Raw genomic sequence first — 25759 nt, forward strand, 5'->3', positions numbered from 1 at the left:
GAGGGTTTCAAAGAAAGGAAGCAAAAATTCTTTAAGTGATTTAGTGGATATAGTAGTGAGAAATGCAATTGGTTTCACCTCTACTTTTGGTTCCCAGATCTGTGTATTGTAAGAAAAATGTCATCATATTTTTCCTACTAGTTGAAGGCATATATTAAAACCTGGACAAATGACAAAGATTTGTGATAACATCAAAGCTGTGAAAGATACAAGGATGGTGATTTATAAAATAGTCCCACTTAAATTTCTTTCTGGTTAATGAGAAAACTAGAAGGCTTTTAGCAAATGACTGGGTTATTGTGAACTTACTTACATTGCTTTGCCAACTGCAGTTGCTGTTTCAGATATAACGTCCCTACCAAATATATTAGCACAGCTCTGTGGACCTAATATGCACTTATTGATTTAGAAAGTGTTTTGTTTTCATATCAATTAATTCATTCTCACCAAGAAGCGACAGAAGTATACTATCACTGCCTTACTTTAAGGCTATGAGAATTTCTTATTCTGTGTCATGATATAATCTGAAAAGAATTTGATCATCCTGATAGCTCACAGAAGATTACACTGGTCCATTACATTGCTGCTATTATTTTAATTGGGTATGGTGAGCATCAGGTATCAAGTACCCTATATGCCGTAGTAGAATGCAAGCATGCTAGGTAGTAAGAGATGAACACCATCCATGATGCCAACTCTTGTATCAGAGACCTGACAGGACATAGCTGGTACATTCATAAAGGTTTAAACTGAATATAACTTGAGACATTATGTCCAGACTGAAGGGGAGGGGAAAGGAGACAAGCATGGGTTTGTGAGGCTCCCAGGAACTAGCAGCAGCCAAGAGCCTTTACCAGCCTTAGGCCTGAAGGGGAGGAGGAGGGGGAATATATTGTAGAAGCGAGATAAGAACTGGAAGCGTGGAAGGCAGAGGCCATGCAGCAAGAGCTGTGGGTATAGAAGAAAGTGGCCACATCTAAAATCTTGAATCATCAGCGGTGGAGTGGCATGGCTCTTTGTACCTTTTCTCTCAAGTTTCTGCTGTTTACTCTGTATGTTAGAAGTTCTCCACTGGCTGTCTCATAATCATTGGCTGGCTGTAGCTCCTTAAAATCTGAGGATTTGGGGCACACATTGTAGCACACAGGGCGTTAAGCCATCACTTGGGATGGTCACCTCCCATTTTGCAGGGCTAGTCCAAGTCCTGGTTGCTCTGCTCCCAATCCAGTTTCCAGCTAATTTGTCCTGGGAGGCAGTGGATGATGTTCAACTACTTGGGCCCATGCTTCTCACCTGTGTACCTGGATGGAATTCGAGGATCCTGGCTTCAGCCTGGCCCAGCCCTAGCTATTGTAGGCATTTGGGGCATGAACAAGTGGATGGAAGCTCTCTCTCCCTTTTCCTTTCCCCTCACTTGTTCTCTTGCTCTCTGTCTGCACTTCAGGTAGATTGAATATAAAATAAACATTAAAAAAATTTTTTTAAAAAATCTGGGAACTGTGAAGCTAAATGGAAACCTCCAGTGCCTATGTAAAGATGGACTAGATTTTAAAAATATATTTATTTATTTGAATGGCAGAGTCACACAGAGAAAGTGAGACACACACACACATACACACACACAGAGAGAGAGAAAGAGAGAGAGAGAGAGAGATCCATCTTCTATCTGCTGAACGCTCCCTAAATGGCTATAACAGTTGAGGCTGGGCCAAGCCGAAGCCAGGAGCCAAGAACTCTATCCAGGTCTCCCACATGGATGGCAGAGACTCATGTACTTGAGTCATTATCTGCTGCCTTCCCAGGTGAATTATTAGAGGCCTGGATCAATATCAGAGTAGCCAGGGCTTGAACCAGTACTCCAACATGGGATGCTGGTACTGCAAGTACTGGCTTAAGTCACTGTACTCAAACACCTACCCTGAGATGCATTGGATTTAAACTTCATGGTCGGGTGACCTGTGATGACCATTTATTGAGGAACCTCCAATCTCTGTATCTCCAAGTTCTTTCTCGTGAGCTGGCTGTGTTTTTCCCACAATAATGGGGAAACAGTACCTGCCTAGCTCTAGAGACTAAAAAGTGTTCTGTGATGAAAAAAGCTAAGGCCTCAGCATTCAGTACTCAGGAAGCATATGGTTACTGAATCTTCTGTTTTCTGTGAGTCAGCTAGACATCAGTTGTGTCTGACCTACCTGTCGTCCAGAGGATAAACATTGTTGATGAGAGAGAGGAACAGTCACTCAGTGCTAAGTAAGGCTATCCATTTCTCTCTGACTACTGCATTAGCTGCATTCCAAGTATTTTCTACTTTCCCTTAGGATTCTTCTTTGGTTGTAGTTATTCTTAAGTGTATTGTCTGATCTCCAAATACTTGGGGTTTTATTGATAAATTCCATATTCACTTGAAAATAAATGTATTCTGAAGTTATTAGATGGAGTCTCGTATGTGTATCAGTTTGGTAAAATTGGTGGTTGGTGGGGTTTAATTTTTTCATATCCCTATTGATTCTTCTGTAAACCTGTTATTACTAAAAAAGGAGTGTTTAAATTTCCAAATACAATTGTGAATTTATCTATTTCTCACTCTATTTCTGATGGCTTTGCTTATGTGTTTTGAAGTTCTGACACTAGATGCAAAATATCCAAGTTTAGGACTCTTATGTCTTTTTGATGAATTCATTGCATCATCATTGTGGAACTTGTCCTTTGTCTTACCCCTCCCCCATCTTTTTTCTGAAGGGCTTTCGGCACTTTAAGGTTATCATTCTGTTAAATTCTGGGTTGCAGAGTCTGACAAGAAGTCTGTCCTAAGTCCTTTCTTCAGTTTTCTACACATAATATTCTTTTTTTTCTCCCACTACCTTTATAATATATCTTTTCACACTTTTTTCCAGAAATATTATTTATGATGGTTTCTTTGTAATTATGCTGCTTGAGGTTTATTGAGCTACTTTGATCTGTGGGTTTATAATTTCATCAAATTTGGAAGGTTTGAGTGAATGTTTGTGTGAACAATTTTATGTCCTTCCTCATCCCCTTCCTCCTAATTATGCATATATTAGACTGCTTGGTAATGTCTGCTGCGTCACTGGGCCTCTTTACATTTTTTCATTCCAGAAATCCTCCCTTTACAGAAAGCCTAGGCAATTAGTGGCTCACCTTCTTCATTTTCATTCTCTCAAGGATGGTGGGACTGAAGTGCTTGCTAGTAAATACCTGAAAATAGTTGTTCCAATATTTTCTTTAGTTTTAGCTGTTTATCGCAAGAGGTTAACTCTGGGCTCTGGATTCAGAGCCCAGTTCTACCACTTACTGTTGGACCTGAGCAAAGTCAATTTCCAATTTCATTGTTTTCTTATCTTTCACCCGGGGTTATTTTATCACTACCTTGCAGAATTGTTGGGAAAATCCTCAGTGATAAGCAATGTGTATAGAATGTGTGACACAAAGTACATGTTCCATATGTGGAACATGACTCGCCTTTAAGAAAATAGATCTGCTGAGAGGAAAGTGATAAATCAGGCCTCCTCTAAGGTGCTGGGTGGAGTGCAGGGCTCTTCCTAACTACTGAGGCCTGGTGGAAGAAGGGAAATGAAAACCTCTGGTGCCCAAGATGTTTGGGCAAAAGGTGGCAACGTGGACATCTAGATGTCCACCAAGGCCACCACTTAGCCACTCTTCTGGAGAGCTCACCACTTTAGTTCCTAATCATTGGACAGTCCAAATGTATCCAGACTTTTGTGGTGAGAAGGACAGAAGTTATTGGTAGAAAACCTAGACCAGCCTTATTGGCTCTAGTGCTGACAAAAAGCTCGTAAAGGGCAGTGTTGGTCAAAATATCCAGGGTCGAGCTCCGGCAAAGGTGAGAACTAACTTGATTAAACAGCCATTTCGCTCATAATTTCATATGAAAAAGTCTTAGATTTGCTCCTTTTTTTAGTGCATATTTTAAAGAAATTTTATTTTTAATGATAAATGTTTGAGGTGGTAGATATGTTAATTACATTGATTTGGTCATTATAGGATATATATGTACTGAAACATCACATTGGATCTTAAAAATTTGGCAAATTATTATTGTGTTTTGTCCTTTTGCAAATGGTGTTAGACATTGTAATGTACTTTCAGTCCAGCTGTGTTGGCAAGGGTACACAGAGACATGTTGTTTTCTTAATGTCTTAAATGTTTACCATTAATATTGATAAATGTGCCTTCTTTTTGTTCATGTTTCATATTATCAATATTCCTTTTTTGTGAGTCTCTTAAGATAATTTGTTTTTGGAAAGGAATTTTTAAAAAATAATGCATAGTATACTCATATTTTATTCAAAGGCTTAGTGTTTCATATTTTTCTTTATCATGCCTCCTTGCCTATTAAAATAATTAGGAGTTCTAAGAGTTGGGTTTCCCACTGGTGCAATTATTCATTTAATAACAATAATATTATATAAAGGGGAAATGCTTTTCAAACTTACTTATAAAGAATGCTAGATGACATTTTCTGTATTCTTATTCTTTACTTCAATAATGATTTTTGTTAGTAAGCAGGTATATTCCTTATAACCAAAGATACCAAGATTTTTGATAGCAGGCATTTGAAATGTCATTTTATTTCTTGAACATTTATTTCTGAGAATAGACAGAAGCTCTTGATGTCTCAGTGACTTCTACAACTTTCTGAATTTGACCCTTTCTTGGTATTTCCTGCACAAAACCTTACCTAGTTGTACCTGCCTCTATCTTCTATCAATTCCCAGCATCCTTTGTATTACTTTCTTGAAATATGTGCCCTGTTTTTCAAGTGTTTTAAACATTTATTAATTCATTTGAAAGGCAGAGTTAGAGAGAGAAAGAGTGAAGTCTTCCATCACTGGTTCACTCCCCAAATGGCTGCAATGGCTGGAGCTGGGCCAGTCTGAACCCAGGAGCCAGGAGCTTCCCCCAGGTCTCCCCTGTGGAGACTTGGGCCATCCTCCACTGCTTTTCCAGACCATAGCAGAGATCTAGATCAGAAGTGGAGCAGCTGAGACTTGAAACAGCATCCATATGGGATGCCAGCACTAGAGGTGGCGGTTTCACCGGCTATGCCACAGAGCTGGCTCCTCAAGTATTAAAATATTCAGTATAATTGTAGTGAGTTTGCTGACTTGAATTATCAATATTTGCCACTCATCTAACATCTGTACTCTTCATAGAAAAAGACCATGGAAGGAGGTTAATCATAATAATTTCTATGTAAACAGCTACTTAAAAATGTTACTTCATTTAAAACTATGCTTAAGAATAGTTTGTTCGTGGTCCTGGGCTCATGTGTTTGACTTTTAGGGACATCATAGGGTGTTTATGAAGGACTGTGCAGAGCTGTTCTTTGTGGAGACGATCAGCTACTTGCACAGAGCTATTGCGTTTGATGACGAGGATGTTATTTTTAGAACTTGAACTAACTTTGGATCTGCTGCACTGCAGTGCTATTGCGAATTCTTCTGAGCTTAATGATTCTTTTTATCTTCTCTGACCCCCCCAGAAAAAAGTCCTTCACATGAGTGTGTGATGCTTAATACAAACTCATTGCCTGTAGGTGTCTTTACTTAAACAAGGACTTGTTTGCCTCCTCCATCCAATCTGTCCACTTCCAACCTGGGAAGTTTCCTAGAATAAAGCAATTTTGAGCCAAGCTCAATTTCAGGCATATTCTTGTTATCCTCATCTTACTTATGAGGGAAAAAGGACTCAGGGATGTTGGTAATTTCACCAAGGTCAAACAGTTAGCAAAAGATCACAAACAAGAATCAAGATGGTGCATGCTCTTAACCATTCACATCAACTTCTTTATCAGACCTCAACATTCCCATCTGTGAATTGGTGACAGTATCCTTGTACAAATAGCATAAATGTTTTCCCTAGAACTTGGATTTTAGTTCTGCCTTTGTCACTATGTTGGGTATGTTGGAAATAGCACAAACTTTCGGGATTTCAGTTTCTTCAACAATAAAATGAACAGGTAATTGGGGAGGCATACACGATAAATTCTGTTTGATTTCATTTGAACTTAAACATGATTTTAGACATCTAAACAGTATTGGCCTTGTTTGTGATAACTATGGGTACTTTCCTCATAGATTATTTTTTAAGATTTATTTATTTGAAAGGCAGAGTTACAGAGGAAGAGAGACAAAGATGTAGAGAGATCTTCTGTCAGCTGCTTCACTCCCCAAATGGCCACAACAGTTGGGGCTGGGCCAGGCTGAAGACAGGAGCCAGGAGCTTCTTCCGGGTCTCCCATATGGGTGCAGGAGCCCAAGTGCTTGGGCCATTCTCTGCTGCTTTCCCATTAGCAGGGAGCTGGATCAGAAGTGGAGGAGCCCAGACCCAACTGGTACCCATATGGGACGGTGGCATCACTGGCAGCAGTTTTACCTGCTCCACCACAATGCTGGCCACAAGATGCTTTCTTAAAATTCTGTCTACCTAGCTTGTTTGACACTGCATCATTTAATACCGCTGGTAAAGAAAAGGAGAGTGTGGGATTGAGGAATGTTGATTTCTAATTGACAGAAACCAGCCATGAAGACTATACTTTTGTCAAAGCTCTGTCTTCCTGGATAGACACAAATAGTTATGCACACAGGCACACACCCTCCTTACAAGTACTTAACAATGTCACTCTCCATTAGCTACACATCTAGATGGCTGCCTGTCTTACTTTTAAGTACACGTTTGAATAGCATAACAGAAGACAACCTGCCTATCTTTACCTATCAGTTCTGATATTCACAGTTGAGAAAACTTTACCTTTCCGAATTTATTTCAAGTCAGGTATGATGGATGGGTTTAAGAATTATAGTATGAGAGCTAAAACTTACGAGAGCTTCAAGCTGAGATTTCCTCCCTGCTCTCCTTCTCCCTCTTTGAAGCATAACCACTTCATCATTGCTGTCAAATAAGGGCTTGGTCTGACAGCAAAATTAGAGGAGAAAGCCTGAAAGGCCCTGTAATTTTGTTCCTTGGGGACTTTTGTCCAGATCTGATGATTTTGTAGTGTGATTGAAAACTTTTCCTTGGAAGCAGATAGATATGCATATATTACCAATATTCATAAGATGATTTAGGGCAATGCCTGGTAAATAGGGTAATGTTTCTAACAAAATTGTTTTGTATGTAGTTCTTGGTATGAGTGAGAAAATGGGTATACCTTGACTTTTCACTTAATTTTTCTAAACTTTTGTTCATTGAAGAATTGTTTTTGGTACTATTTACAAAATACAAATACTGTGGTCTTTAGGCCCTCTCTGTCAAAAACAGTTTAAATATTTTAGTAGTTAAAGTGTTTCTGACAGAGGCAGATGATAGTATATGAGGCAACTGTTTAAACAATTAGGACCAAAATCTCAATGGCTTACAGAAAATATTTATTGTTCTCATTCACTGGCCTGAGAGTTGGTTAAGGTTCACTTGATCCAGTGTAAGCTCAACTGAGCATGGCTCCCGGCTGCAGGAGTCTGTGTTTGGGTCTATTCCATGTGTCTCGTTCCAGGTTCCCCCGGGCATACATGTCTCATGGTGATGGCAGAAGCACAAAGCAGGACATAAAAACACACAATGGCTCCTAAGGCCTTTGCTCAGAATTGATGCACTGCCACATTGTCTGTGTTCAGTTGACCAAAGCAAGTCAAATGGCAGGGGAGATATACAACACTGACTGTTGGAATAAGCTGCAGACGCAGCCAGAAAGTGCTTCTGGTGTGAGTTTATAACGAATGGGGAGGCTGGAGAAGTGAGTGTAGTCATCTAATGTACTACAGGTAGAAAGACTGATTTTATTTTGGAAAGATAAGCTACGGCCATTGCCTCCATTTTAAATGGCACATTACCTTTCCTTTCTATCCGCTTCTGTTGTTTTGATCATTGATGGCAAAACCCCAGTCTGATGTTATAGGTTAGCATCAGGAAGTGCAGCTCATCATTTGAATGGTTGGGAAAAGCACAGACTTTCAAGGTGGTCCCAAGGTAAGTCACCTTCCATTCACTGTAACTGTGCTGTATGTTGTATTAACCATGCTCAGCTATAAAATTAACCCATGTGTGTACCTGTGATCAATCAAACTATTGAAATGTCCTTCAGAAATAAAGTAACTCATGAATATGGAGTAACAGACTTGTAATGAGTATATGATCAAATTCGTAAAACTCACCTTTTCACAAAATGTTCAGTGAAATTCTAACACTCTGAAATCTGTATTAGAAAATCAAATGACAGTTGACTGTTTTGACGGAATTTATTTACTTAATTTCATGTAATTTTCTTCTCTCTTATTAAATTGATTTAGCCAAAGTAAGTAGTGTGGGCAGTACCCATTTTACTAAATACAGACACATGTTTTATTTCTAACTAAAAAACTTGTGCCTGTATTATCAAAACACTCCATATACAAAACTGCTTTGTACATTTGTGATGGTCTTTGGAATGATTCATTTGTTCAGTGTCCTAACCTCCTTTGTCAGACTTTTCAGAATAAGAATTTTATGTTCCTTATTTCTGCCCTTAGTCCTTTCCTATCCCAATGATCCTGATCCAGATGATTATGCATCATGATTTAACCTCGTGTGTTTTCCTTCATAGGGATATTGTCTGGTTAAACATCAGGTGTGAGGAATTGGCTCTCTAAACCTTAAACCATTTCCAGAACATTTATTGTTTCTGCTTCAATTTTGTGTTGCTTTTCTGTTGCATAAAGAGTGAATTGTACTCTTTCCCTCGTTAATGTGCTGTTAAATAGCCACCGTAGGTGTATGTGTTTGCCTGCATGGGTGTGTGCATAAGCATGCGCTGTGTATATACATATGCATATATGTGCATGTGTGTACATATTTGTTATATCTCAGGACCCCAAATCCTTACTATTTTAGGGATTTTTTCCTCTCTCTCATATATAAACAATGAACTTATACTCACCAGACAATGTGCCTCTGATCTTACAGATATCTTACCTTAGGTGTTGTACATTGTGTTTTGTGACTGTATATTTCAATGTTTTTTTATTATTTTTATAATCTGTGTACACTTTGCCCAAAGCCAGCAGTTATTCCACAATAAAAATGGAAAGTAGAAGGATTTACAATGAGGATATAATTAGTCATTATTAATTTTTAGAAGTTACAATAGCATGGTGAGGGCACACTGTGAACCTAGGAAAATTTTGTTTCCTTTTTTTTTTTTGGTCAAACATGAACAGAAATATTCCAGAAGGTAGGAAAGCCAAATACATGGAAGTCAATATGAGTCTGAGCTTTAATTGTATCATCTATTAAAGTGTAGGTGGCACCTTCTTCTTCTCGGGGTTGCCATGAGGACAAGGCACAGGTACTTAGTGAGCTCTTGCAAGGATTCGTTCCCATGTCTGGAGTAGGAGTGAGGGTGCCTTGCAGACAGAAGGCCCTCAAGTAGAGGTCACAGTGAGCAGCAAAAGGCAGGACTGAAAATGTACTCAGTCTCTGGCCTCTGGCCTATGTGAAGGAAGAGCCTCATTTTCTCATTGTAGATGCACTACACAAGACCTTGAACTCTCATTTTCCTCTGTGCCTGCCAGAAGGTGTTTTGCAGACAACCTGCCAGAGGGCACACTTTGACCTATGTCACCTTTCAGTTCAAAGTATGATTGGAAATCAACAAACTGAATAAGCAAACAAAGAAAATTAGCTCTTCTCAAATTTGCTTTCTTCTAAAATGCTACTCTGTTATAAAGGAGAAGCATGTTAATCCATAGTCTCTTTGTTTGCTGACTTATTTCCAGCTCAAGTTACTTGTAAGTCAGGTTTTCACCAAGGTAAAGGCTGTTGGCTGGCTTTTGGGTCACTGCCAAATAAACTCTCTAAGAAGGATTATATGTAATAAACACCCTATCATATATCCAATAGTGATCCCTTTGTACATTGAGTCAGAACTTCAACTTCTGTCTCATTGCTCAACATCTTCCAAGGTTACCTACCAGGAATTAAAAGAGAGCTAGGAACTTGAATGTTGTATGAGACTTTAAAGGTGATCTAATCTAGTGTTTTTCTAATTATGTTCCAGGAAAACACTAGTAGCTTGCAACATGTGTACTGAGTGTCCTTTATATGGATTCCATGGTCAAACACGTTTGGAAACCCCTATTTTAAAGAGTTAAGATTCTTTACTAAAAGACATCTCAAGGTCTTTAAGAGACTGACATGAGTCATGTCTCTCCAAGGAACGCAATATGAAACTTTTGTCACACTTATTCGCCATGGCTTCCTTTTGTTGTAGAATACACATTGTCATCTCAGGAATGCCAGTCAGAAGCCATAGTGTGGAGCCTAGGAGTATGGCCTCTAGTGTTGTAGCCTGAGTTCCTAGCTTTACCAGTAACCAAGTTTATGGTCTTGGGCAGATTGCTTAACTTCTTTGTACTTGAGTACACTAATTATACCTAACTATAGGCTATCTTAAAAATTGAAGAGCAGCACTAAAAGCAGTGCCTGGCCTGTAGTAGATTATTATTATTATGCAAACATAGCTTAAGTGAGAATGAGCTAACCTAATCCTCTCCATTCTGGAGATGACAAAATTGAGTCCCAAACAGTTTATTCATGCAGCACTCACCCTTTTGACAAACATACCAAGTACCAAATGTGCCACGTATGATGTTTCTATACCCAGAAACAAATATGAACAGGGCACATTTCTAACCCCGGAAGCATGCAGACACTAGTAGTGTGTTGTAGTTGTTGTAGTAGTAGTTGGCTCAAGTGACAGCATTCAACAGTACCACCAGCAAGCTAGGCCTCCTGTCTTCTGTCCTTCCCTCTGATTCTATTCTGCGTGAACGGGGACTGGGAAGCCTGGATTGGAAACAAGAATATGGAGCCTAGAGTACAGCTAATAGACTTTTTTTTTTTTTGACAGGCAGAGTGGACAGTGAGAGAGAGAGACAGAGAGAAAGGTCTTCCTTTTTGCAGTTGGTTCACCCTCCAATGGCCACCGCGGCCAGCTGATCCGTAGCCAGGAGCCAGGTGCAGGGCTCCCATGCGGGTGCAGGGCCCAAGCACTTGGGCCATCCTCCACTGCACTCCCTGGCCATAGCAGAGAGCTGGCCTGGAAGAGGGGCAACTGGGACAGAATCCGGCGCCCCGGACCCGGACTAGAATCCGGTGTGCCAGCGCCACAGGCGGAGGATTAGCCTAGTGAGCCGCAGCACCGGCCAGCTAATAGACATATTTTAAAATTGAGGATAAGTACCTACATTTCAATTTTTTGTTAGTGTGATCCTGAAAGCATAATTAAAAGAAATACTTTTGGAGGAAAGCAAACTCTAAAAATATAACCTAAAAAGTAAAATAAAAAATAGTTTGAAGTGGTCCATGTAGGAGTTCCCCAATATGGCTGTCTTGTGTTTTGTTTTTGTTTTTGTTTTCTTTCAAGCTTCTGGGAAGCTAATGGTCTCTGTGTTTGTTTAGGTACCTCTGCTGATGGCTTGCCCTGGGACTGCTTCAGTGAACAGACAACAAAAGACCTTCCCAACAGGGATGGAAGTGCATGGGTCTTGGGCTATAGAACAGGACCAGCCTGTCCATTTCTGCTCCATGAGGAAAGAGAGAAGCCAAACAGAAGTGAATTGTACTTGGATCTCCATGTGAGTAGAAATTTTTGTATTTGTGCTGTGGTTCTTTGCAGTCAACAAAAGCTTATTTAATATGTACTTAATGTAAATTGTGTAAGAGAAAGCTGCTGAAAATGCATTTTGCGTGGGAATCATTCTTTTAAAAATCATTGGGGGGGGGGCGGCGCTGTGGCATGGCGAGTAAACTGCCTCCTGAGTGTCGGCATCCAAACTGGGTGCCAGTTTGAGTCCCAGCTGCTCCACTTCCAATCCAGCTCTCTGCCGTGGCTTGGGAAAGCAGAAGAAGATGGCCCAAGTCCTTGGGCCCCTGCACCCATATGGGAGACCCAGGAGAAGCTCCTGGCTCCCAGCTTCAGATTGGTGCAGCTCCAGCCGTCGCGGCTATCTGGGGAGTGAATTGGCGGATGGAAGACCTCTCTTTCTCTTTCTGCCTCTCCTTCTCTCTCTGTGTAACTCTGACTTTCAAATAAATAAATAAATCTTTTAAAAAAATCAGTGAGTTGCAGAAAATTAGAAACTTGGTGATCTGAAGTTTGTGCGCGAACCAGTGATTTCATCTGAAGAGATGGTGTTTGTAATGTATTGGAATGTTTTCAGAGTGTTTTATTCACATTAGCTTTTCTGTCTAACCCTCGTGGGATCACCCAGTTGCTGATAGTCACTTCTGAATACCATCTTACTCAGAATTTGTGAATAATATATGTCAGCCATTGGATATGCTTTGGATACTCAAATGAAATCTAAGTAGCTTGTCTTCCTTGCATATTTATAACCTTTTTTCTCTATAGCTGTTCAGTTAACAAGTGACCAGGTAGACAGGAAATCTGATGGCTACAAGATGACCTATTTAAAACACATAGCCTACTTCATTCTCATTCATTTGTGTTTTCATCGACCCAGAAGCATTGACTCCCCAACACAAAGCACTGGGATAGGTTTCATCTACCAGCACATTTAGATGGCCTGATCGTATTGACCAGACTGTCACAGCTCTCACCACTACTTTAGCCACCCCGGATCCTGTCACAGATGCAGTGAGCGCTGAGCATCCAAGATGCTTTTTGTTTTCTTTTTCCTATTAACTTTAATGCCTACTGACAATCTCATGTTCTTCAATTCATTACTTTCTGGCCTGGAAGTAAGTATTGATGAGTGTAGGTTGGGACTGTTATTATATGAGTGGTGATACAGGGTGGTTTATTTCAGCCGTGTTCATATGAGTGGTAACAAATGAGCAAGAGAATCCTGTGCTTCTTGTAGCCCTAAAGTTCATAGTCACTGTATGGCATTTTAGAAAAGTTTTCGGCGTTGGTTATTATAAAATGAGGTTTGGACTGGAGTCAAAAAATGACAAATCTACAACCCATTGGGAGATGACTTGGGGATTTGTAAAAGGTTTTGGTTTCGCCTTCTGATCTGAACAGTGAAGTTGTGCATCTTCAGAGATAGGCTCAAAGTAAGAAGTCTAACAGTGACATCTGTTGGTGAGTTTGCTTGTGGCAAACTGTGGGCGGGCTGGAGTATAAAGGTGCTGAAATGAATTTTGAACTGCTACTTTCTTTTCCATCTGTGTTTTGAAATCAGCTAAATGATTTATTTCTGGTTTTTCCTTCTTGCCTGTAAGTGAAATTGTCCTGTAACTTCATAAATTTATTATAATTGTAAAATTCATACACAATCATTATGGAAAAGTTGAAATATGTATTATGTGTGAGTTATTTTCAGTTAGAAATTTTTAAACATATAGGCATGCTAGATTTTATAACCTAACTTTCTTTTCTTTTTCTCTTTCTTCTTTCTCTCTCTCTCTCTCTCTCTCTCTCTCTCTCTCTTTTTAACCAGTTGCTCTTCTACTGCCTATCCATGTTGCTACAAATTCCTTATGGATGTGTTTAAGGCGGTTGAGTCATATTCTACCAGACAGTGTGCCAGCATTTATTCAACCATTCTCCATCATTGGCTGTTAAAGTTGTTTCCAGTTTTTGGAACACTTTTATTATTTGGAAATTGGTGACAGGACCACACATAATTTTGCCTCTATCTTCTTTTGCCACCACAATTATGTAGGGCTATTCCTTAATACACTTTTGGAGGTGGTTATCTTCTATAAGCATTTTTAGGCTTTTGGTATATATCACATTTTTAAAAAAAGATTTTATTTATTTATTTGAAAGGCAGAGTTACAGAGAGGCAGAGACAGAGAGAGAGAGAGAGGACTTCCATCCGCTGGTTCACTGCCTAGATGGCCGCAACGGCTGGAGCTGTGCTGATCTGAAGCCAGGAGCCAGGAACTTCCTCTGGGTCTCCCACGTAGGTGCAGGGGCCCAAGGACTTGGGCCATCTTCTACTGTTTTTCCAGGCCATAGCAGAGAGATCAGAAGTGGAGTAGCCAGGACTCAAACTGGCGCCCATATGGGATGCCGGCACTGTAGGCGGCAGCTTTACCTCCTACGCCATGGTGCTGGCCCCATATCACTGTTTCAAAAAGGTCTATTTTTTACCCAGGCCTTTATGATTTATGTATATATTTATACATCATAATTATATATGGTATATAAATTATATACCATGAGTATTATATATCTTGTAAATAAGTAATTTTATGTTATATATTTATATAAAAGGCAAAATATGTTTTATGTTTCTTAGTTTTCTATTATAATTTTTAAGCACTAGAATAGTTTAATTACATTATTTTTTTAAAGAGATTTACTTATTTGCTTAAAAGTCAGAGTCACACAGAGAAAGGAGAGGCAGAGAGAGGTCTTCCATCTGCTGGTTCACTCCCCATTTGTCTGCAATGGCCAGAGCCATGCTGATCTGAAGCCAGGAGCCAGGAGCCTCCTCCTGGTCTCCCATGTAGGTGCAGGGGTCCAAGGTCTTGGGCCATCCTCTACTGCTTTCCCAGCAGAGAGCTGGATGGGAAGAGGAGCAGCTGGGACTAGAACTGACTCCCATATGGGATGCCTATGCTTCAGGCCAGGGCTTTAACCCACTGCGCCACAGCACCAGCCCCATAATTACATTATTTTCTATATCAGGGGTTTTTATACTTTGGGCTGTACAAGTGTCTCACTTCCAAGCCCTCTCCCCTATTTAGACAATGTGATTTGAATCCCATGTTTATATATTGATGTTCTAAGTAAGATTTCTATCAGAAAGGGTTATGTTGATTTAGAAAGAGTATACATGATGTTAGTGGCTATCATACCAGCTGGCAAGGACATCCTTCCTTCCTCTGGTGGCTTTGAACTCTAAAGTCAGAGAGGAGTACACTGCTAAGCAATATGTGAATCAGTCTTCAAAACTGGACAAGCACCACCCTGATTTCAGTTGTAAGCCTGATTCGCAGCATTGTTGTTGAGATATTACTGGGCCTGTTTCTCTGGCTGTGCTGACCCTCATTAATATGGAAGAATGACAGCTAAAATATTTAATAATACGTGGAAGTCTGTCATCCATAATTTGGGGTGGATATAGTGTCAAGGTTAAGGTTGTTACTGAGTTCCATGGTTTAGTTTGGCATTCATCTTTTAGTTACCGAATTATAAGAAGATCTAAGGGTTTCCTTGGGGGATGGCAGAAGTGGTGTTGGTATAGGGTAGACATTAGGGAGACTCAGGGGAGCATCTATTTACCAAACTAAATAAAAACAAACCAGAATAACTCTCTTTCTCTCCTCTCCCCACACTTCTGACACCAAATGTTTGAGTTGTCCACATGAAGCAATTCTCTGTCAACTCCAAATAAATGTTGAATAATTCAGTTCAATTCTGGCACTATCCCCGAGTTAACATCAGTCTCCATAGCTTAAGGGCACAGTCCCACGAGACCATCCCACTTCAGATGCCAGTGACAAGTGGTGGGGTTCCAGTTCACTGACTGGGATGCTGAATGGAAGCTTCCATGAACTCCTACTTAGGTTCAATAATTTGTTAGAGGGGCAGGTTTTTTGCACTGGGGTTAAGATGCTGCTTAGGATACCAGCATCTCATAGCAGAGTGCCTGGATTCAAGTCATTCAGTGTTTCAAAATATATATATACATACTTACATACATACATACTTAAAGATAAGTAAGGTATTTGCTAGAATGGCTTACACAACACAGATAACCAATTTCCTTACTATTTCCAATTTATGGCAAAACATGTTTGTAAAGGAAACAATTGAATAGCTAGATGAAGAAATACAGATAGTGAGGTCTGGAAAGGTTCTGAACACAAGAGCTTGTACCCCTTAGAGACAGAACTCCTTTGGTTAGGGTTTTTATGGAAGCCTCATTACACAGGCATTACAGGTTAAATTACTGAATGTTGGTCCAACTGCTTTGTGGTCAGTTCAGGTCTGTTTGGAGCTGAAAAGTCCAACCCTGTAATCACAAGACTGGCTTTTCTGGCAACCAGCCCACTGTCCGAAAGACCTTCCCCAAACTTACCTCATTAGCGAAATCTTAGGTATGACAGAAAGGGGTTTCTTGTGAATAATTAAATACTCTACTTGTACTTTGCTACACCAGAGCTGTTTCTGGAGCTGGGGAAAAACCCAATATTATTATCTTATTAATAATATTAATATTAAGCTTATCACTTAGGAAGTTACAAGGCTTTTAGGAGCTCTGGTCAGGGACCAGAGGCAAGGACCAAGTACGTATTTCTTATTAGATCACAAGGTCACATAACCAATATGTATTTCAGTGGTTAAGCAGCCAATGCTGCTGACTTGGTGCCAGACTGCTATGTAGAGAGGCTCTGTTTGAGTCATGGTCCCGCAGTCCTGCTCAAGCAAATTCCATGTACCACTCTGGGCAAAATACAAAGCCCTTGGAAGAAAACACATGTGTTCTCTCTTTTTTTTTTTTTTCAGGCAGATTGGATAGTGAGAGAGAGAGAGAGAAAGGTCTTCCTTTTTGCTGTTGGTTCACCCTCCAATGGCCGCTGTGCTGATCCGTAAGCCAGGAGCCAGGTGCTTATCCTGGTCTCCCATGGGGTGCAGGGCCCAAGCACTTGGGCCATCCTCCACTGCACTCCTGGGCCACAGCAGAGAGCTGGCCTGGAAGAGGGGCAACTGGGACAGAATCCGGCACCCCGACCGGGACTAGAACCTGGTGTGCCAGCACCACAAGGTGGAGGATTAGCCTATTGAGCCGCAGCGCCGGCCTACACATGTGTTCTCGTCTCCACTTTTGGATGCTGGGATTGTCAGATACTGTATTGGACATGCTAATAGTAAAAAAAAGAAAAATGGTTTATATTTGGTTGAAATTCAAATTTAAATGGGTATCCTATATTTTACTGATTAAAATCAGGATAGCCCTAAGTACCACTTTTGGGACAATATCCAAATGCACTAAATGTGTGAATTGGTCTAGGGTAGCATCTATATATGTTAAAATCTAACTCCCCCCAAAGTTCCAATTTAGAATATGAAAGTTAAGGAGTTAAATAACAGCAAAAGAGGAGCTACCATTAGCCACGTACCTCAGATGTCAATGCACTTTGAATCAGATGTGTCAAAGGCAACTGAATGTGGTCAGAGACTAGAGTCAGTGGAGCCCAGCTCCTTATAACAAGTTCCGTTTCATGGAGAGTCCATTTGAGAGGCATGCTCATCAAAGTGCCTGTAAACATGGGACATGGGTGGGGAGAAAAGACATGTGGCCTGAGATTGAAAACAAAGACAAAAATCAGAAAAGGTAAATGGTCATTGGAATTTTATGGTGCTTACAGCAGCCTCTGGAAGTAGGATTTTGCACACCAGCTTCTAACATACAAAGTCTGCACTCTTTGTGGTGATTCTCGTTTCCAGGGATCATCACAGTCTTCTCGCCTGTGAGTCTCTGGAGATTTTGTACCAAACTGGCCTGAATAAGGAAGCAAAGGATGTAATTACCGCATCCACACCCACCCATGACTGTCTAAACCAGTAGCAAGAATTTCCATGGGTTGATCGCTTCCTATGTGCCAAACACAGCTGTTGGAGGTATTATTGTACTTGATGTACGAAAGAGAGAGAGATTTAGAAAGGGCAGGGGCCAGATTTGAACAAAGGCCTGACTCTAAACCCAAGTCCTTAAATGTTCAGCCCTTCCACTTCTCCACTACTTTAGGTGTGTTTTGATTGGTTTTCTTTTACTTTGCTTTTTATTTAAGAACATAAGACATTCATTTAATGGCTATAGATTAGCTTCCATAATCAATGAGAACTGAGAAGCAGGCTACCACCGAAATTACCCTGGGGATTGCGATCTCAAAACTGCACAGACTGCTTTCGGAAAAAATGACTCTGCATTACACAGAAAGGGTCCCATCTTTGGAAGGCTTTATGGAAGCCGAAGAGAGGCTACTCCTTTTTTTTAACTTTCATTTAATAAATATAAATTTCCAAAGTACAACTTTTGGATATAGTGGCTTTTTCCCCCCATAACTTCCCTCCCACCTGCAACCCTCCCATCTCCCACTCCCTCTCCCATCCCATTCACATCAAGATTCATTTTCAATTATCTTTATTTTATTTTATATTTTTTGACAGGCAGAGTGGACAGTGAGAGAGAGAGACAGAGAGAAAGGTCTTCCTTTGCCGTTGGTTCACCTTCCAATGGCCGCCGCGGCCAGCGCACCGCACTGATCCGATGGCAGGAGCCAGGTACTTATCCTGGTCTCCCATGCGGGTACAGGGCCCAAGGTCTTGGGCCATCCTCCACTGCACTCCCTGACCACAGCAGAGAGCTGGCCTGGAAGAGGGACAACTGGGACAGAATCCGGCGCCCCGACCGGGACTAGAACCTGGTGTGCCGGTGCCACAAGGCGGAGGATTAGCCTAGTGAGCCGCGGCGCCGGCCTCATTTTCAATTATCTTTATATACAGAAGATCAACTTAGTATATACTAAGTAAAGATTTCAACAGACTGCACCCACACAGAAACACAAAGTATAAAGTACTGTTTGAGTAGTAGTTTTACCATTAATTCTCATCGTACAACACATTAAGGACAGAGATCCTACATGGGGAGTAAGTGCACAGTGACTCCTGTTGTTGACTTAACAATTGACACTCTTGTTTATGGCTTCAGTAATCACCCTACGCTGTTGTCATGAGTTGCCAAAGCTATGGAAGTCTCTTGAGTTCGCCAACTCTGATCTTATTTAGACAAGGCCATAGTCAAAGTGGAAGTTCTCTCCTCCCTTCAGAGAAAGGTACCTCCTCTTTGATGGCCCATACTTTCCGCTGGGATCTCACTCACAGAGATCTTTCATTTAGGTTTTTTTTTTTTTTTTTTTTTTTTGCCACAGTGTCTTGGCTTTCCATGCCTGAAATAAAGAGAGGCTATTCCTTAAAGGTAATGGCTACAGCATTGACTTACCCAGATCATTAGGATATTCATGACAAGGGACTTGTACTTGGAAGTAAATTCAGAAATAGCTAAGAAGCTTGTTTCCTCAATGAATGTGTTTGTGTGTGTAAGAATGAGAGTAAGTGTGTATGTATATGAGAAATAGAGGATGTGTCTGTGGTGTGACCACATCTTCCATCCACTGGTTCACCCTCTGGAAGCCCACAGTAGCCAAGGTAGCCAGGTCAAAGTCAAGAGCCGGATCTCCCATATGGTGTGGCAGGGACTCAAGTGCTTGAGCCACCACATGCTGTCTCCCAGTTGTACATTAATAGGAAGCTGGAGTCAGGAGTGGACCTGGGACTCAAACTCAGGAACCCTGATATGGGATGCGGGTATCCCAGGTGGTATATCTTAACCACTAAACCAAAGCTCATCCCTCCTAACCTTGAACTATAACCAGACATCTCTCCCAAATTCTAACTTTGGGATTGATGTGGAGGTTTGTTATTACATTTAAATAAGAATTCTCTTTTCTGCCATTCATGAAGATCATTTCTCATGCATGTGTGCATTTTCCTTGACATCCTCCTTGTATTCACTACATACTGCAAGTAACATTTCAGATTTCTTTATAAAACAAAAAGAATATCAAGCTCGGCTTAATCATTGAAACATGTTTATGGTAAACGGAACTGTGAAATTCACTTTTCTGTTACAATGATAACACTCATTATCCTTTTTTCCTTCACCTTTTCTGATGTGAAATATAATAGCCATTCATATAAATTTGGACTCTAGAGTGTAAACACAGAGAAAATTTTGTGTGGGCTGCCAGAGTTTCAGGCAATGGCTTAACCCACCATGCCACAGTGCTGGCACATCGCTGAAATTATTAAGGGATTTAAAATCAACTTGGAGGGGCTGGCATTGTGGCATGGATGGTAAAGTCAGCACCTGTAATGCCAACATCCCATGTGGGCACCAGTTCGTGTCCCTGCTGGTCCATTTCCAATCCATCTCTCTGATAATGGCCTGAGAAAAAGCAGCTGAAGATGGCCCAATTGTTTGGGCCCCTGCCACCCACGTAGGAGACCTGGATGAAATTCTTGGCTCCTGGCTTTGGCCTGACCCAGTCCTGGTTGTTGTGGCCATTTGGGATGTGAACCATGGATGGAAGATCTCTGTCTCTCCCTCTCTCTCTCTAGTTCTTTCAAGTAAATTAATAAATCTTAAAAAAAAATCACCTTGGAACTCAGGAAACATAATAAAGAACAGGGTGAACTTTTCCTGCAGCCTGCAGCAGCCACTGAGAAAACTCTAAGCTAATTACTCTTTTCAAGTGCTTCAGATACCAAAAAAAAAAAAAAACAAACAAACAAAAAAAAAAACCCAATCCAGAGAGCACGGGCCCTGAAACACCCAAAGGACCTACTTGAAAGAGTTTTCTTTGGCACTTGATTTGCTCGAGGCCCAGCTGTGGGGAGGAATTGTATTTAGCCCCTCTGTCCCAGTGTATAGATTACAGGGAGCTACAGGGGGCATCTTCCTGTGTGGGCTGTCAGTTCATTAGTAAATACTTGTTTCTTATTAATGCAGTGTTTTAAAATGCTATTAGATGCTGCTTGGTTTGTTTCTTTCTTATTAAAAAAATAGGTAATACCTATACAGTCTTTCCATGTGCCACACCTTAAAGAGTATCCATCATATTAACCTATTTAGTGCTCATTAACAGCCCTTGAGGTGTGTGCTATTCTTATTCACAATTTCCAGATGAAAAGGCAGTAGCTTAGCTGGAACTTGCCCAAAGTCAGGCTTATAGGGGCAAAGCATGGTGTGAGGCCTGAACCGAAGGCCATGCTCTTTTTTTTTTTTTTTTTTTGGAAGATTTATTTATTTGAAATTCAGAGTTACAGGGTTTAGGTGGGGGGGGGAGGGGGCGAGGGGGCGAGAGACATACACACACACACACACACACATATATATATATATATGTAGAGAGAGAGAGAGGGAGGGAGGGAGGAGAGGTCTTCCATCCATTGGTTCACTCCCCAGGGCTGAGCCAAGCTGAAGTCAGGAGGCAAGAGCCTCTTTTGGGTTTCCCACATATGTGCAGGGGCCCAAGGACTGGGACTATCTTCCATTGCTTTCTCAGGCTCATTGGCGGGGAATTGGATTGGATGTGGAGCAGCTGGGACTCACACTGCCACCCTTGTGGAATGCTGGCACTGCAGGCAGCAGCTTTACCAGCTGTGCTGCAATGTGGGCCCCAGGGCCATGATCTTAACCTTGCACACTGCCCTTGTTCCTTTTGCATCCAAAGACTACTGCTCTCTTCCAGCTTCACAACATCCCCTGGCCTCTTGTGTTCCCTTGTATTTTCTTCTAGTTTGTTATCAACATTCAACCTATTTCCACAGAAGCCTTGTTACTGCCTGTTGGGAGTGGTCCTCACAGTAGACAGGTGCAGCCTGTTTTCTTTTTAACCCGTTAGTGAAAACAGTTGTGCAGTTTTGATAGGGTTGACCCATCGGGGCTATTAGAAATCTTGCCCTGATTGGCAGGGGCACGCATGCCATCAAGGCAGTATAACAGAATGAGAAGTCTCAGGAAGCCTCTGCCTCTCTTTCGTTGGGCCTCATGATATTCCTGTGACATAGCAAGGTGGTATTCCCACTTCAAAGATGTGGAAAGTGAGCCTAAGGCAATTGCTGATGAGAAAGAGGGTAAGAGTGCATGACAAAAAAAATTAGATTGAGATCCTGACATTTGCAGCTGCATGGATAGTACCAGAGATCATTATGTAATTGAAAAACCAGATGCAGAAAAAGAAGTATTGCATGTTCTCTTTCCTGTGTAATGACGGTAGAGGCTGGGAAGAGTCGGGGGTATAGGAGGTTGAACGACAGGAATCAAAACAAACAGGAGTTCTGGTGTTTGCTAGGACAGTGGGCTGATTATAGATCATAACGTTGTATTATATGTGGTATAAAGATGTGAAAGAGGAGCTGGTAGGCTCCAAACACAAAGAGAAGATAAGGAAAGGGAAAGGCTAGTTGCCTGGTTTGAGCAGTTTACGCTGTAGAGTATATGTGTTGAGATGTGGCACTGCAGCCCATACAAATGTATAAGTATTACATGTTAATTAAAGAGTGAAATAGCAAGATGATAAAATATTTCAGAAACTGTATCAAAGAGAAAGATCACATGGCCTCTCAGTAAGAGGAAGTAAGAGAAGGTGTGGTGCACAGGAGATAGGAGACCTCATTTTCAGTCTGGTCCGGCTCTGTGAGCTGGGACCAATTCTCTACTTCAACTGTTTCATCTTTAAAACAAGAAGTTAGGGGCCAGTGCTGTGGTATAGCAAGTTAAGCTTCTGCCCATCCTATAATGGGCACCAGTTCCGAGTCCCGGCTGCTCCACTTCTAATCCTGCTCCCTGCTAATGCCCTGGGAAAAGCTTCAGAAGATGACACGAGTGTTTGGGTCCCTGCACTTACATGGGAGACCTGGAGGAAGCTCCAGGCTCTTTGCTCTGGCTGGGCCCAGCTGTGGCTGTTGCAGCCATATGTGGAGGGAACCAGTAGATGGAAGAAAATCTCTTTCTCTCTCTCTCTCTCTCTCTTTCTCTTTCTCTCTTTCCTCCTCTCTTCATGACTCTGCCTTTCAAGTAAGTAAAAAGTAAATCTTTACCAAAAAAAAAAGGTTAAACTAGATGGTTTCTAGTATGTTTAAGTTCTCATTCTGCCTCTCAACAACTTTGTTCTACCCAGAATCTTCCACAAGCTTACTCTCCCTTTGAATGACACATTTAGTCAACAAATGTTTTCTGAGTACCAGTGATGTCATCATTTCCTAAATTCTCCCCTTTTGTACTAGACTTCATGGTTAAAACACATCCTGAACACCCCTCAGCCCCAAATTTGTCATCACCTGTTGTCCTACCTATATCTTTATTCATAGCTTACTGACTTTCCCCAATCTTCCACAGAAAGCTTCTACCCTCTTATTTCCCTTACTAATTTTAACTCCATGTTCTGCATGTTGTTTCAAACCATCTTCACGTGAACCTATTTGAACTCGTTTGGGAAGTTGGAAGCAATTAGTCTTTTAATTCAGGTTGGGAACCTAAATCACGTAAGTCAGACAAGGAGGAACATGACAATTAAGTCGTCTAATCCCCGTGAAATGTAAGCTCCTTTGCTTTCCTTTTTTCACCTTGCCGTTCTGGGGTTTTATGAGAATGTAGTGAATGCAGTGAATCATCTAAACTGCATGATATGCGGGAGAGCTACCAAGAGTAAGAGGGCCTGTAGGGCATTTTCTTTTCAGGCAGTGTCTAAGTTTTACAAAATGCTTTTTAAGAAAGCAGTTTTCTAATGTCACGAAAGTCAAAGGCCCAGGCTTTCCTGCCTGTTGGTGGAGATGTGTTTTTGTTGCAATTGTTCTTTCAAGCATGTCTCACCAAAGATCTAATTGTTGGACAGGTGTTCTTATCGCTCTGGACCTTGGAGGTCCAGCTTAGAGGATGGTGACATGGGAGAAACACAGGGAACTTACCAGTTTGAATTTTAAAACGTAAACATAAAATACTGTGCTCAGATTTTGAGTAGTCAATTACTGATTGCTTTTAACAAATAAACAAAGCATGTTGGTCAAATGTGAATTATTTATCATGTGTGTGTTGACTTAATCGTCTGCGATGGACCACTTTCACCTGGCATTTTGCACAATTGTGGCTATTGGAAAGTTTAAGTATCTTGAAGTTAGAACAATAACAATCAGCTGAGATTGTAGTAGGTGGTGAAGAGGGAAAACTTTGACTTCCATTGATTTTGTGTAGTAGGGGCTTATTAAGTGTTAGCACAGAATAAGATGACCCTGAGATAAATAATGTCTAAGAGAAGTGATGGTTTATACTTCTTCCTCCCCCCAAAACATTAAAGCCTTACAGAACTGGGGAATCTTTTTTCAGCCATGGGCCATTTGGATATTCATAACATAGTTTGTGGGCCATACAAAATTATCAACTTAAAGATTAGCCTGCTATACATTTATTGAATTTCGAGTCTCACCTGTGGTTGCGTTGGCAGGGCCAGACCAAATAATTTCACAGGACCTTATATGGCCTGTGTGTCCCTAGCAGGCTTAAATAGACTCATTTTTCAAAACCAATGTAAATCAAATCTGTAGTTTCCTTATGGTAACCTTAGTCTGAAACTTTTTAATTCCCTTTATGACCACAGACAGTAACGTTCCATATAGTCATGAGAACCAGTGACCTAAAGATGTCAGTGCTCAGGGGCTGGCACTGTGGCGCAGTGGTTTAAGGCCCCAGCCTGCAGTACCAGCATCCTATACGGGGGGCTCCAGTTTGAGTTCTACCTGCTCCTCTTCCGATCCAGCTTTCTGCTATGGCCTGGGAAAACAATAAAATATGGCTCAACTCCTTGGGTCCCTGCAACCATGTGGGAGACATGGAAGAAGCTCCTGGCTGCTGGCTTTGGATCAGCTCAGCTCTGGCCGTTGTGGTCATCTGGGGAGTGAACCAGTGGATGGAAGATCTCTCTCTCTTTCTGGTTCTACCTCTCTGTAACTCTGTCTTTCAGATAAATAAAATTTTGGAAAAAAAAAAAAAAGACGTCAGTGCTTAAAAGCCCTCCTTGAATTCCCATACTGCTCTTGCTGACCCAGCTGCATATTTATATGGGGTATGCTTGCTTTCTTTCAAAATTGTTTTGGGTCTAGCAATTGCTATTCAGACTGAGTCTACAATACTCAGTTACAGTCTATATAAACACTCTCTTGAGTGACATGTTGTACTAAACTATACATTTTGTGAAGGTGGAAGGCTGGAGTATCTTCATTTTGATTGTTCTGGAGCCTAATTAACTCATGAGTTGGTACTCATTAATAATGTTGAATGAACAAGTCTTTGTAAGAGGAGTTGTGCTTCATAAATAAAGGAGAATGGTGCAAGTAAGCTGGAAATTTTGATGTTTGATTCCAGAGATTTCTTTGCCTTATCTATGATCAGTAAAAAAGCCAGCTAGGTGTTAACTAAATTTTTTTTTTTTTTAATGAACACTTCTAGATTTTGTTCCCAAGTTACAGAGGTGGAAAATAACAATCAGTATCAGTGTTAGATTTGTATGAAGTCTGTCTTCTGTGTCCTTTTTGCAAGGGTGGGGAGCCTTTTTTCTGCTAAGTGTCATTTGGGTATTTATAACATCATTCACAGGCCATATAACTTAATGACTTAAAAATTAACCTACATTAGATACATTGAATTTCAGGTCACTCCTGTGAGGAACAGACCCAGAGGATCTTATGTGGCCTGTGAGCTGGCCATTCCCTACCCGTTAGAGGGTAAACTGCATTTCACAGGATAGTGAGAGTCCACATTGAATTGGGCCTAAAAGCTTTTGTACCTCCAGACTCAGCTGTCTGTGGCATCTGCTGGTGGCAGGAAGGTGAGCTCTGGGCCTTAGAAGACATGAAGAGAACAGGATTTAGAGTATGAGTACCTGGCTCTGTGCACATGAGCAAGCTATTTCATCTTCCTGTGCCTCAATTTCCTAGCATGGAAAGAGAATAATACCAACCTCACATAGTTGCTGTTTGTATCACAAGAGTGAGTATTAATCATGGAGCACTTAAAACAGTGCTGCGCACACAATAAATACTCAGATGTTAGGTATTATTCTTCACCATCTACTAGATGTGTAAGGTGATCTGTAACCTCTCAGCTATGGTTGCCTGACTTTTAAAATGAGCCTTTTGCTGGCA

At 41.0% G+C, this 25759-nt stretch overlaps 1 protein-coding gene across 7 annotated transcripts in view; it reads left to right on the forward strand.

Moving 5' to 3' along the window:
• FMN1 (formin 1) overlaps positions 1 to 25759 on the forward strand; it is a 481759-nt gene that overhangs the window by 112049 nt on the left and 343951 nt on the right. For 4 of the 7 annotated variants that reach the window (XM_089309385.1, XM_051822097.3, XM_070053344.2 and 1 more), the window contains exon 3: positions 11476 to 11651. In XM_089309385.1, coding sequence (XP_089165511.1) covers positions 11476 to 11651 — 176 coding nt within the window. Of the gene's footprint in view, positions 1 to 7926; positions 8008 to 11475; positions 11652 to 21508; positions 21698 to 23062; positions 23161 to 25759 lie in introns of those variants that run through there. The other 3 variants (XM_089309388.1, XM_089309386.1, XM_089309389.1) reach the window with 3 other exon arrangements.

This window comes from Oryctolagus cuniculus, chromosome 12 (assembly GCF_051225735.1).
Source record: "Oryctolagus cuniculus isolate XC-2025 breed Fujian yellow rabbit chromosome 12, ASM5122573v1, whole genome shotgun sequence".
NCBI lineage: Eukaryota > Metazoa > Chordata > Mammalia > Lagomorpha > Leporidae > Oryctolagus > Oryctolagus cuniculus.